This window comes from Gossypium raimondii, chromosome 10 (genome assembly GCF_025698545.1).
Source record: "Gossypium raimondii isolate GPD5lz chromosome 10, ASM2569854v1, whole genome shotgun sequence".
NCBI lineage: Eukaryota > Viridiplantae > Streptophyta > Magnoliopsida > Malvales > Malvaceae > Gossypium > Gossypium raimondii.
In genome coordinates, this window is record NC_068574.1 from 25,249,038 (window position 1) to 25,263,445 (window position 14,408).

The following is a 14,408-nucleotide window of genomic DNA, read 5'->3' on the forward strand; positions in this document are numbered from 1 at the left end:
AACAGACGCTATCGTGATAAGACAGCTAATTTAACAACTAATTCTGGTAAGCTTTTTATCTTTATTTTGTCTTTAATAAGCTTTTTTTAATTGAGAAACCGTTTTTTTTCTTTTTAAATGTAAAACTTTTTTAGTAAGCAGCAACATAACTAAATCACCATATGCTGATAATGAGAAGATTTATTGTTCCTATTCCCTTGGCTCCAATTTTTTTGGTTCAAAACTTGATGTCTAAGTGTATGCTTGAGTATTTGGCAATCAATCCTGTGAAATAGTTTCTAGTTAAGGTGGCATAGAAGCAGATAGTCCAGGCATAATCTGTTCTTACAATTTTTGCGAAATTGTTGTCTTTTGAAATATCTTTAAGATTAAGGAACTATACTAAATGCGGTCACAAAACTTATGGAGGACAGTTATAAGGGTTGGGGTTTAAGGGTTATGGGTTAGGGGTTAAGGGTTAAGGGTTTACGATTTACGGTTTACGGTTTATGTTTTACAATTTAGGATTTAGGGGATAGGGGTTAGGGGTTTAAGGTTTAAGGTTTACATTAATTAGTGTTTTTTTAATTTATATATTAAATAATTTCTTATATAATTGTAAAGAGATAATATTAATTTTAATATATTAAAATTATGATTATAGTTTAAATTATTTAAGAGCTTAATAGATAAACTTTATGTATATTAACTGGTTTAGGATTTAAGGTTTACTTGAGATTGTTAAATGATGAAAATTTATACAATCAATTAATGCTTTTATATTTAAAAATATTTAATCTAAACCATTTGATATATTTAAATATTAGATTTAACAAAAAATTGATAAATAAATAAAAAAAGTAAATGATTAATATGGATAGGTAACTATCTATTTTAGATATGACCAAATTATAACAAATAAAATGAAATATAAAAACTAAAATCATTCAACATCGAACATCTAGCATAATAGTTATATTTTAGTTAAGAAGAAATGTCTCTAATAATATGGAGATTAAATCGGAAAAGAATAATATAAAATCGTGATTAACATTTCAATCTTTAATAGAAATCGTGATTAACATTGGATAATTCTAACTTAATAATTAATTGCGTCATTTAATCATTTGTTTTCTTATTAAAATATATGATATTTATTTTGAAAGTACTTGGTTTTTTTTTATAAAAATCCAATTTATAAAAAATAGTAATAATAAAAGTTTTATAAAATCACTTAACTAAAAATTGTTAGCAGACAAAATAAAAGATTTTTAGCAGAGCAAAACAGCGTCATTTTGTTTAAGTGAAATGATTTTTTGTGGCGTTTTTATAAAAAAAACGCTGCAAAAGGTAAGCAATAGAATCATTTTATTTTAAAAATACTCAGTTTTATCCTCAAATTTTCCCAACCTCTAATTTTCCCCCCTAAAATTACAAACTTAAATTTACCGCTTCATTTTAAAGGGTTCCCATCGAACAGAAGAAACAAGAGAGCAAGAGAGAAGTAAAGGAAAAGAGGAGATTCCATCATCGCCGTCCGAAGAGGAGGCACGACCATGAGCAAGGTCAGAGTCAGAATAAGGAGACCTCGTAGGCGATTTTTGCGCTAACTGACGATCTTCAAACTAGTTTATCAAGCAAGTAAGACCACAAGTTTCTGTCTCTTGCTTTGAAATCAAAACCCTAGATTGTTGCTTTCTGCCTATTTTGTTATTTATTTTTTTCATTGTTTTTATGTTCTTTTATTTTTTTTTATCTTTAATTCTTTATTTTTATGTTCACGTTCCTGTAGCTGGAATATTATTGTAGCGATGAAAACATGAGTAAGTATATCACGTGTCCGATTAAGAAGAACAAAAAAGGTTTTAGGGTAAGTAATCACAGTTCTCACTTGATTTGAGGTTTTCTTTTGTTTATTTATTTGTTAGCATTAAGAATGTAACCGTGCTTATACCATCCTCTAACGCCTATAGGCTTGTAGCCTTGATTGGTTTTGCTGCGTGGAAATGATTAGTGACCTCTCCAATCACCAAAAAGATGGAACTATTACGCTAATTCTTAGTCTTGGATGGGGCTTAATGGGTAAATCCCCTTATGGTTGGATAAAAGGCTTGTAAGATTGAGGAGGTTAGCATGTTATGCTTGCATTATTCTTTGTTTCCAATTTGCTTTAGGCTTGTAAGATTGAGTTTTCCCTTTTTATTCTTTATTTTATGTTACTAATTATGCAGTTGGGACAAATTTAACAATGGTGCGTACCACGTTTGATGCCTTAGTTTACTTTGGAAGACTTATCTTTGATTTTGAAACATGCATTTTTTATTTCAGATATGTATCTGCTGAAAGATATTCTGAGGCCTTGGATCTGCTTGAGTTGGGTGCATGTCTCCATTTGAAGCATTGCCAGGTTTTCTTTTTCCTCCTTCAATTACATTGGCATGTCGACTTAAGTTATTATGCTATTATACCAAGTATTGGCATGTCGATTTAAGTTATTCTGGAACAGCCTCTCCAGTTATACTTCTTATTTGATAGATGAATGACAGCCTCTCAACATTTGCAATATGTGTGGGGGCTTAAGATTATACTGCTTACAGCCTCCGTTATCATTTGATTTTAATTCAGTATAATTTGGTTTCTTTAATTTTATAATATTGACGTGAATTTTTTTTTAAAAATGGTAGATATGTGAATTTATTATTCGTTGGGATTGATTGGAATTTTAGGTGTTCATTTGTAAAAGTTTCATAACTTGTTTGTTCTGTTGTCAGAAACTGAATATCACCCATGGTTTTGCTTGGAACTTTTACATTTTAAAATATCCATATGCTTTTAGCTACAGTTTTTGAATAAGCCTATACGGGTTCTAGCATTGGAGATGGAGTAGGAGACTCTGGGTCCAAAGAAAGCTGTATGATTGATGTTGCTGATCCTGTGTTTCTGGAACTTCTTAAGGATGAAAATGATGGCCTTGTTGTATGGTCTTCTATTGATAAAACTCCATTTACAATTAGATGAAAGCAATTACAAACATAGTATTACTAGAGGAAAGTATAGTTGTCTAACCATTACAGGCTTTTTTAATTAAGAATTTGTTTCTCAGTGCTCTTGTAGAGTGCTTTGCTTTTTAATTTTTAGATTGTTCATTTTCTCTATATCAAGTTTTCTGAATTTCTATTAATGCAAGTAAAAGCAGCACTTTGCATTTCTAAATTAAAGCTAGCTTACTTTAATATTGTACGCTCTTCCAATAGTACAATATCATATTTTTTGAGCTATGAATTGTGCATATAACTAGGCTAACCTGGTTTTTGTTTGTTTTGTAACTAACATCCCTTTTTTTCTGTAGTTTGAAATAAGTCGACACTTGACAGAAGATTGACAACATGTTTGGTTTGGTGTAATGGATTAGCCATTACACCCCTATTTCGTGGGCCCCACTTAATCCCCACTTAATCCCGTGTTTGGTTTGATGTATTGCCTATTATAGGCCTATTACGTTACGGATGTATTCCTCATTTTCTCTACTTCAACAACGATTTCTAATCCGTTCCAAAAGTAAGGATTAGCTAATCATCTCTGTTTTACCCTCCCCAGCCAAAATCCATCTCCACCCCACCCTCTCCCTCCCAACATCAATAGTAGTTTTCTTCGAACCAAATCTCCACCGTCTCAGATATCCTGTGAGTAATCTCAACAGCAGTTGCCAGTGAAAACTGCCCTTTCTTCAAAAACCCAGCCCTAAACCCTTCTTCTCTTTTAATACTCCATTCGAACAGGTTGCGGCGTCTCCCTCCTCTGAGGTATCGCTCTGTTTCTTTAACTTTAGCATTGAGCGACTCTTTTCAAGTCCAAAATAGTCTACTCAGCTTTGAATTTAGGCCTATTTTTGCACAGTTACGGTCTTTTTGGGGGTTCTTTGTTTTTTTTTGTTGGTTTGGTTAAATCATGTTCTGTTATTTGAATTTAAACAAAAAAAATAGAAAGACGAAGGTTTTTGTTAAGCCAATTGTGAAAAAGCAGTAGCAACAGCAACCGAATGCAGACCATATCACTGGGAATAAAATCTGGAAGAGTTCTATGTTTTCGAAGGGGAAGCTTTCTGCTCCTCTTAGGCAACTTCAAATGGTTTTGAGAAAATTGATGCTTCCTTATACTGCTCTCAAACTCAAGCCAATTGATGTTAATCTGAAACTCTTTTTCGGTCGACTCAATCCCTACAAGAAATTTCCTTCGTTATCTCTTCTGAAGGGTTCCTCTCTCTCTCTCTCTCTCTCTCTCTCTATTTATCTCAACAAATTTGATCTGAAAGAAAGAAAAAAGAAAACTATTTCCTTTCCATGAAATACATACAGATCTTCTCTCTACCAAACATTTTTTCTTTGCTAAGGGTTCTTGCTTTTCAAACCATTTTTTCGCCATTTTTCTTGTAATTGTTTTTCTTGCTAGAGTTCAGATTTTAGATTTTTTGGTTGTTGAGTCTTGGAGGCAGTTGTATTCAGTAATGGCTGGCTTGCTTTGATGCATTACTTCTGTATATCTTTGTAGAAAACGAATCTGTATCTATTATTAACACAAATTTGATTAGTTCATGCCAATGGATTTTTAAAGTTAAATTAGTTATTGGCGTTAGAAATTTACTCTTATGCCTGGAAGGAGATCTGGCTTACAGATCAACTACTGGAGTTAATTGTGGAAATTTGTTTGATTTGGTTTCTTATAAAATTGTTACCCTATTCTATTTATGTTGGAGTAGTTGAAATCTGAGGTTGCATTTGTCATTAACAAATAGAAATCCAAAAAGAGAGGAAATTGATATCATCCCCTCCACTTTTTCGTTGGAATTGCGTGCTTCAAATGTTCACTAATATGGTTAAAAATTCATGTTTTAAAAATTCTGTCTTCTTCTGAAAGTTTGTAGCAGTTTGTTGAATCATGCTTCTTGTTGATTTAACTTTGTAAATTCCGTGAACAAGTCTAAACCTTTACTGTTGATTTCAATGACATAGCTGCAGTTGTAACTCACGCTGGTTCTTGTGATCCAGGCATGCATGCTCTGTTAGCGGCTTGACTTGCAGTCTCGAAGGTGTAATTCACTGCTGATTCTTGTGATCCACTGCTTCATTTTTCTCTCGGTCTCAGCGTTTGGTTTGAGGTATGAATCTTGAACTTTTCATTTCTTTGTCTGTCTTTGCCTTGGATTGTGGCATGTTCATGTTGATATTTCTGAAGATCAAGTTTTTGGGCTATAGCATGATTAGAGAGGGTTATAAATCATCATTTTCATTGCATGGGAAGAATCGGTGTGCCCTTTACTTTTGATCTTGAAATATGAGAAAAGGATTATATGAGAGGGGCTAACACAGAAGTAAAGAGAAATTACATGGAAAAAAAATAGTAGGAACTTAAGGAGCAGTCCCTGTTCATGCATTTTATGTCAAAAGTGTGCTTTTCAACATCACGACATAGTTTTAGGATTTATATTTGATGTACTGACAGTCGAAAACTCCTTGACATATCGCAGAACAGCAGAGGCCATTGTGTGTAGTCTTCATCCGGATTCACCAACTGTATTATGTTTGATATGTGGTTTGAAACACTGAAAAATTGTACAGCTGGACAGTGAGATTTTGTTTGAAATTTTGACTGTTATACTTTGTTGTTTCATCTTGTTTTTTGACATTGAGTATAATAATTTTTCTGTTATACTTTGTTATTTCGGAAAATCCATAGCCGTTGTGATGTGTTGTTAGAAATAAATTGTTTGGAATCATTGCATCATGTTAAGGGGACTCTAATGATACAACAACTGAATTCGTATGTCATTCATGCCATTGGAGACTTGTTGCATTGTTATTGAGATATTGGTATTACACATATGCATTGAGAATGCGATAGGATGGCTAATTGCTTAACAAATGCTACAAAAGGAGTCCATCATTAGCTTTTACTCTTGTCCCGACCTCTTGATTTTGCTTTGAATGCATGCATGAGGATGTTATTGATTTATGTTTTCCTATATTGATTGCTATGTAATAGCTTTTACTCTCCTTAATAAAAAAAATAAAAATACATGGACTATATCTTGTGTTTTTCCTCAATAGCAATGTTTAGACCTTATTCAATTTGATTGGTGTTGGATTTAGATTTAAGATAAACATTAAAAACAATAAAAAAGTTGAATTCAAGTATTGATAGACACCAATAGATTATATTTTGATTTAATAAGTCCAACTGACTAATTCCAACAAATATAATAATAAGAAATTTGATATATTTAAGTAAGATTTTGGATTCGATTTAATATTACAAAAGCTTTATCAAGTAATAAAAGAATTAATTTTCTTTAAATAAGATTTTAAATTCTAATTAGTAGTTATATAGCATGGCATGTGTGTGAAAAATGGCGCATTTAGAAGATATGTATGTTTTTTAAAACAATAGGCTTAAATCACAATTATTTGTACATGTAAATACAATACTACATTACAATCTTTTCCAATCATAATTGCAAATACAATACTACTTTTTAATAATTATTTGTACATGTAAATGAGATAAAAGTTATATATATTTTACAAAATGAAATTTAAATTTAAAATGTTATAAAAGTTTTAAAACTTCAATTTCATTAGTAAACCAAATCCTCATTCTTTATTTTATTTGTTTTAAAATTAGGTCACCTTAATTAAACTAATCATCAATAAATAAACTAATCAATGTTCAAACTTTGAACATGCTTTATAATTTTAAATTATAATGAGTTTAGTTATAATCTAACAAATACCAACAATTAATTTTAGGTCAATTATACATATACCTTTAAATATCTTTTCTTTCATTATTGTTTGGGTGATTGATAAAGAAATGAAATTAAAGTTGCAACGATGTCATTTAATAGATACTTTTTTGCTTCGTGTGTTCTAAATTTGTGCTTTTTATTTTTATTTGATAATGTATAATTGCAACTTCAATTCTTTGATAGTGTGTTCTAATGTTAATATGTTACAGTAATGGCTCGTCTGCCTTTAATTGCACAAAGTGTGAGGCGTAAAAGAATTGGTATTGCATTGACAATATGGTTGGAAATATGTAGAATTACGATTTGGTTCTTATTTAGAATGGGTGCCAGCCTTAGCCTACATACTTATAGACCAAGGATTAGGTCCTATACCTTAGATTTTTATGCAAAAAGGGATTATGTGAAAAGGCTTGTATATGCTAGTGACGAGACCTGTATTGAACAAGTTAGGATGAATAGAACTGCCTTTTTAAAACTATGTGAGATGTTAGAATCGATAGGGGGATTGAAGCCATCAAGGTTCATGCTTGTTGATGAGCAAGTAGCAATGTTTTTACATATCATCTCCCATCACCTGAAAAATCGAGTTATCAAGCATCACTTTAGAAGGTCCGGGGAAACTGTTAGCAAAGCATTTCATAGTGTTTTAAATGCTGTCATACGCTTACAAGATGTGTTATTTAAAAAGCCGGAGCCAATTACAGCCGATTCTTCTGACACAAGGTGGAAATGGTTTAAGGTATTGGACTGAGTTTTATATATAACTTGTACAACATTTAGTTGCTTTAGATTTAAAATAGTATTCTAACTCAAGGTTTTATATCATGTGATATAGAATTGCTTAGGTGCTCTCGATGGAACCCACATCAAGATTAGGGTTCCAACAGTTGATAAACCTAGATATCGAACGCGAAAAGGTGACATAGCAACAAATATGCTAGGTGTTTGTACACCTGAGATGCAATTTGTTTATGTTCTTCCTGGTTGGGAAGGTTCAGTTGCCGATGGACGGGTTCTTCGAGATGCCATTAGTAGAAGACATGGACTAAAAGTTCCTCATGGTAAAGTGGATAGTTAGAGGACTTTGATATTGTTCATTCAGATCAAGCTTTTTGTGCTGAATTAATCATTTTAAAAAATAATAATTTTATAGGCTGTTATTATCTAGTTGATGCTAGATACACAAATTGTGAGGGATTTCTTGCACCTTTTAGAGGAAAACGATATCACTTGAACGAGTGGTGTCAGGGTTATCAGCCAAGTTCTCCGCAAGAGTTTTTTAATATGAAACATGCCTCAGCACGTAATGTTATTGAAAGATGCTTTGGGTTATTAAAACTTAGATGGGGAATACTTAGGAGTCCATCGTTCTATCCTGTAAGGGTGCACAATAGAATTATTATTGCATGTTGTTTGCTCCATAATTTTATTCGAACCCATATGAGTATTGATCCCATTGAAGCGGAGGTGGGAGAAGGATTACCTAGTAATGTGGTGGATGACGATGAACCGAATATCACAAATATTCATCCATCGGATGCTTGGGCTACTTGGAGGATGGAACTAGCCAACCAAATGTTCGATGAATGGCAAGCATCTAGAAATTAGTTAGGTTTAGGGACAAATTGAGTTTGACTTAATTTGTTGATGTTATTTTATGTATCTAGTTTATGAAACTTTGGTGGTGTTTGAATAAAATTATGTATTGTAGTAAACTTGTTGAATTATAATTTAATTTCTTTTCATTCAGCATGTGTTATAATTTTAAATTTAGTATTGAGCTTTTGATTCATGATATTGAACTAACGATATAATTTTATAAACTATTCACCTTTTCATTCATGATATTAAAAATAGTAAATAATGTTAATTTGTTTTTTTTCTTAAGATAATTATGCCAGGTGTTCCACAATCACATGCTTCTTCTCAAGCTTCTCAAGGAACCAAAAGAAAATGGGTTCCAGAAGAAGATGCATCCTTGGTTTCTTGCATGGTGGACTTGCACAATGTTGGAACATTTAATGCTGGTACCGGGCTCAAAGCCGGTTATTTGAACGAGTTGGAAAAAATGCTAGAAAAGGCTTTACCAAATGCAATGTTGAAGGCGAAACCAAATATTGAATCGAGGATTAGGTTACTAAAAAAGGAATGGTCAATCATCTACGACATGCTTAATGGCCAAAACAATAGCGATTTTGGTTGGGACGAGCATAGGCAGCTCGTTGTTGCTAAAGATGCAGTTTGGGACTCCTATTTAAAGGTAAAATGTATTTCAAGTCTTTATTTGTTTTTTTTTACCAAACTTATAACTAATATGATTTCCTCATTTTTTTTAGAGTCACAAAGAAGCCGCTCAATTCAGACATCGTACTTTCCCTTACTACAACCTGCTTACTGCCATATACGCAAGAGATCGAGCGACTGGGAAAGATGCTCAAACAGCTGCTGATGTTCTTGAAGAAATAAATGCTGAGGATGTACCTACTACAGATATGAATGAAGAGAGAAACACATTCTATGACTGCGAAGCTGACGTCTCTTTGGACGACATGGATGTTTTTGGTACGGAGCCGCGAGGAGATAGAGACCAAGGGGGTTCCTAATCTTCAAACAAGAGAAAGAAGAAATCTGCTGCCCGTGATAATTTGTATTCTTCATTTGATGAGGCTGCCACTTTATTGGCCGAAAACATCAAGGCCGTTGGCGATCAAATCAGTAGGAGTATTGCCTCCGAGGTGGTAGTTCAGCAAAAGTCAGAAGAATATCAAAAGATGGAAGAGAAAGCTTCAAATTTATATTCAACCTTATGGGAAATTGAAGGTTTAACCGACGATCAGCGGTATGAAGCTTTGAGTAAAATTCCAGATCATCCAACTCAAATGATCGTTTTCTTTAGTTTACCTTCTGCTTGCGATTGGAATAGGTCAAGATTTCTTTCTCACCATTAAAATCAATGTTCAAACTTTTGATGTTGTAAAACTATATAACATATGGATTATGATGTAGAATTTCATTTTCATCTAACCTTTTCTTAATATAAGTTAATTATGTTTATGCGAATATAATTCTCAAGTTATATTTTGATTTTAGTAAATTCATATAAGAACATTTTATTATTAAGAATTTTATGAAATTATATATCATTATTAAATTATATTTAATATTAATTATTTTAAATTGTATAAATTCATATAAGAAAATTTATTATCAAAATTTTATGAAATTATATATTATTATTAAATTATATGTAATAATAATTATTTTAAATTATACAAATTCATATAAGATAATTTATTAGTTATAATTATTTTAAATTTTATTAAGTCATATATTTTAATTAAAATATATTTAATATTAATTATTTCAAATTATCTTTTATAGTATCATATATTATGATTTGAGTAAATTCATATAAGAATATTAATAATTATTAAGAATTTTATTAAGTCATATATTTTAATTAAAATATATTTAATATTAATTATTTCAAATTATCTTTTATAGTATCATATATTATGATTTGAGTAAATTCATATAAGAATATTAATTATTAAGAATTTTATTAAATTATATATTTTAATTATAATATATTTATTAATAATTATGTTAATTTATATTTTATAGTATCATATATTATGATTTGAGTAAATTCATATAAGAATATTGATTATTAAGAATTTTATTAAATTATATATTTTAATTATAATATATTTAATAATAATTATGTTAATTTATATTTTATAGTATCATATATTATGATTTGAGTAAATTCATATAAGAATATTGATTATTAAGAATTTTATTAAATTATATATTTTAATTATAATATATTTAATAATAATTATGTTAATTTATATTTTATAGTATCATATATTATGATTTGAGTAAATTCATATAAGAATATTGATTATTAAGAATTTTATTAAATTATATATTTTAATTATAATATATTTAATAATAATTATGTTTAAATATGATTAAATTATTTATTATTGATATTAATAATCTTATTAAAATTTAAATAACAATAACAATAATCATTTACCAAAACAGATTTATGCTAAGGGTATTCTAGTCATTTTAGTTTTTTCCATTATGCTATTACACCTCTATTCCATTCAACCAAACACAAGAATACTATTACGCCTCTATTCCATTACATTCAACCAAACAATTGATTTGCTATTACACCTCTATTCCATTACACCTCTATTCCATTACGCCTCTATTCCAATACAGCGAACCAAACGTGCTGTGATTGTTTCAAGAACGCCATTGGACTTCTCCTGGGGTTGCTGCAGTACTACAGGCTGCAACAAATAGCCCTCAGTCTGATAGATTAAAGTAGATACTCAATATCACACCTCGGCTTCTTCATATGTATTTTACTGTTGCTTTGCGCGATGCAAATAACTGTATGTTCTATGTTTTCTTTTAATCCATTTGACATCATTTTAGTGCTTTTACAACTCTATCTGCAGGATGTAGCTTTAGTTTAAGTATCGATACTGATTGCTTGCATCTTAATTTGTGTTCTTGCCTCTCTTTTGTAGCATTAATTTGTGCATTAATTCCCATTCTGATGGCTAGAAATTCTACATTATTTCCTGACAAGAACTATATGTATGAGGTTTGTATACATTTTGGAAATATTAGTTCTGTTATTGTATTTCTTGTGGGGCTACTACCTTGCGGTTATGTACTACCCTCTAGATACATTCATTATCAGCCAGATTTATGATTGTTTTCTACTGACTCATTTATGATTGTTTTCTACTGACTCATTTATGATTGTTTTCTATTTTTATTGATTTATGTAATCAATCTCAATTATGCTTTTTGCAAATTAATACTATTGTTCCTTGTTAAAAAATTGACTAGTTTAGACAATCATTAGAAACAATGCCTATTTGTGACACATGGAAGAGCTATGATTGAGATTGTTTGTTAGTATGGTTCAACCTGCTACTAAAGCTGCACATAATTGTTTGTTATATATTTTTTTGAGCCTTAATGGCTATATATAATTTTTATTTTTAACATCTCTGTTGTTTACCAAGTTTGTTGGTTTATCTGATCATTTGGCTTTGCATCCTTTAGATATTGAAGGTGTTGTAGAGGATTCAATCTCTTCAAGCTGGAAAAGCCAAGGCTTAGCACTTCTTCAAGTGAAGTGTTATTTAATTTTCCATTCCATGGTCGTTTATCTTAGTCGGAACTTGAATTTGGTGTTATTGAAATAGGGTTTTGTAGCTACCTTGTGTACTAGCTTCTTTAACCATGATTGTTAATTATTACGTGTTTTGTAGCTTCTTTTATATTTGGCCGAGTTAATATAGATCAGATGAGCTGTGAGGTAGATTACTCATTTATTTAAACATAATATTTTAATTCTAAATTTAAATTCATTAATTTTTATATTTAGCTTTAAAGTTAAAATTTTAATAAATATTTTAATTTAATTAATTTTTTATCCTTAAAAGTATATAGTTTAAAGTTTAAATTTAAAAAAACATAATCTAATATTATTTATCATAGAAATAAATATTATTTAATTAAAATATATATTTTAAAAGTCATGTTTTTAGCGGCGTTTGTGAAAAAGCGCCGCTAAAAGTCATTCTTTATAGTGGTAGAAGTGTCGCTAAAAGTCATGATTTTAGCGACGTTTGTGGTAGAAGCGTCGCTAAAGGTCATGGTCTTTAGCAACGTTTGTGGTAGACTATTAATTTTAAATATAGAATTATAATTTTAAATATAAATTATTTGTAAACTTTAATTTCAATATAAAATCATATTTTTATGTCAAATTAACATACAAACATAAATTTTAGAAAATAAAAAAAATATAAGTAATAGAATAATTAACTCAAATGCAAAATATTATTCTCTCTTGTTGTTGCTGCTGCTGTTACCACAATGTTATATTGATATATTTTTGTATTAGCAAATGTTAAATTAAGGTTATAATAAAATATTAAAAATTTTATGGTAACCCATTACTAATATTATGATAAATAAAATATAAATTTTAAATACTTTTAAAAAATTAATAAGAATTGTTTGTAAATTTTAATTTGAATATGAAAAGTATATTTGTAATTTATAATTCATATAAACAATAGACAATTTTATACTTAAACTGGGTTTTGAAAAATAAAAATTTTAAATTTTTGGATTGGTTAAAAGTTTACTCTTTGATATTTCTTATAGCTAATCAAAAAGTTAATTTATTTGAGGAGAAATGCCAAATAAGCCCTTATTCAAACATGCATTATTTGTGATTATATCTATACTTATGATTGTCCTTATAAACTCTTTTGTTAATAGTAGGTTTCTGAAGAAGTCTGTGATGTGTTGTTTGTCAAGAGTCGACAAATCCCCTCAACAAGTTTGGTATTATTTCAAGTGGGATTTTTGCTTCTCAACTCTATTAAGAGCCCCAAGTGTCCAAACAAGGGGAGGGTTCATTGAGTGGGAGTGTTTCCTATGGTGCCTAAGAAGATGAACCGTGCACAATTGCACATGCTCAAACTCAAACCCCTAACTTATAGCTTATAGGACATTATTGGGGAGTATGATACCACTTGGGCTAGGCAACATACAAGACACACCTACTCTGTGAACCATTACCAATTTAAGCTCTTCGGCTTTAGGCAGAGTTGGGAGACAAAACCCCCATCGAGAACAACACTAGACTTGTTGAGAGGGGTTTGTCAATTCCATTGAGAGAAGTTTGTGAAATATTGTCTATCGTCGACAAACCCTTCAACAAGTCTAGTATTGTCTCTAATGGGATTTTGTCTCCCCGATTTGTCGAGAGTCCAAGTGCCTAAATAGGTGGCTAATTCATGGGGAACTAACTCAAGTGGTAGCATCCTCACTCGTTAATTGCCTATATGCTATAGGATATGAGTTTTTGTTAAACACTGCTCAATTGCACATGGTTCATCTTCTCAGGTATTCAACAAGGTGCTCACTTTGTGAATCTGCCGCTTGTTTAGGTACTTGAGCTCTTTATAAAGTTGGAAGATAAAACTCCAATTGTAGATAATATTAAATTTATTAAGAGATTTATCAACTCCTGACAAATGATATTTCCTAAATTTCTCATAACGAAATCTGTCATCTAATTATCCCTCAACATCTTTAAATAAAATATTTTATTTTATTCAAATTTGTCTCCACCATGAATAGTTATATAATTTCGAGGTGTTAAATTTGGTTGTGGTTGATAATTAAAGAACAAATTGAGTTGGATGAAGGATATTAATATTATTGCTTTGATAATAAGTCAAAGAAAAGAGATTTTATTATCACCTGAGATGTGGGAATTTATGTTAATTCTTAGACGTTATTATGAACCAACCAATGAGAAAAATGCGAAAGCAAATTATGGGACTAAATCTAGCAGGATTTCTGACTGTGACTAAACATTGCCAATGGAAACCTAATAATTTTCTATGCTTCTTCCACAAAAGATAGAGAATTTAATACAAGATTGTTTGATAAAAAAGAATTGTGAACTTTGAAGTTATTATTGGAAATTGAAAGTTTTATTATAGAGGAATTATAACATGTAATTATATATTTTCTAATTATAATGATAACGTGTTTAATTGATAAA

The 14,408-nt window shown here is 30.3% G+C and overlaps 1 protein-coding gene across 1 annotated transcript; it reads left to right on the forward strand.

Moving 5' to 3' along the window:
• Positions 1 to 7,286: 7,286 nt before the first annotated feature.
• LOC128033916 (uncharacterized) lies at positions 7,287 to 7,859 on the forward strand. The gene is made up of 2 exons (XM_052622416.1): positions 7,287 to 7,520; positions 7,617 to 7,859. Exons 1-2 carry the CDS (start codon positions 7,305 to 7,307, stop codon positions 7,857 to 7,859), a joined length of 459 nt encoding a protein of 152 aa, XP_052478376.1. The 5' UTR covers positions 7,287 to 7,304.
• The last annotated feature ends 6,549 nt before the right edge of the window (positions 7,860 to 14,408 follow it).

Excerpts from the sequence above, each read along its gene's own strand:
- LOC128033916 (XM_052622416.1), top strand. The coding sequence starts at position 7,305 with ATGCTTGTTGATGAGCAAGTAGCAATGTTTTTACATATCATCTCCCAT. Across the intron at positions 7,521-7,616 it reads CAAGGTGGAAATGGTTTAAG|AATTGCTTAGGTGCTCTCGA; the intron begins GTATTGGACTGA and ends CATGTGATATAG.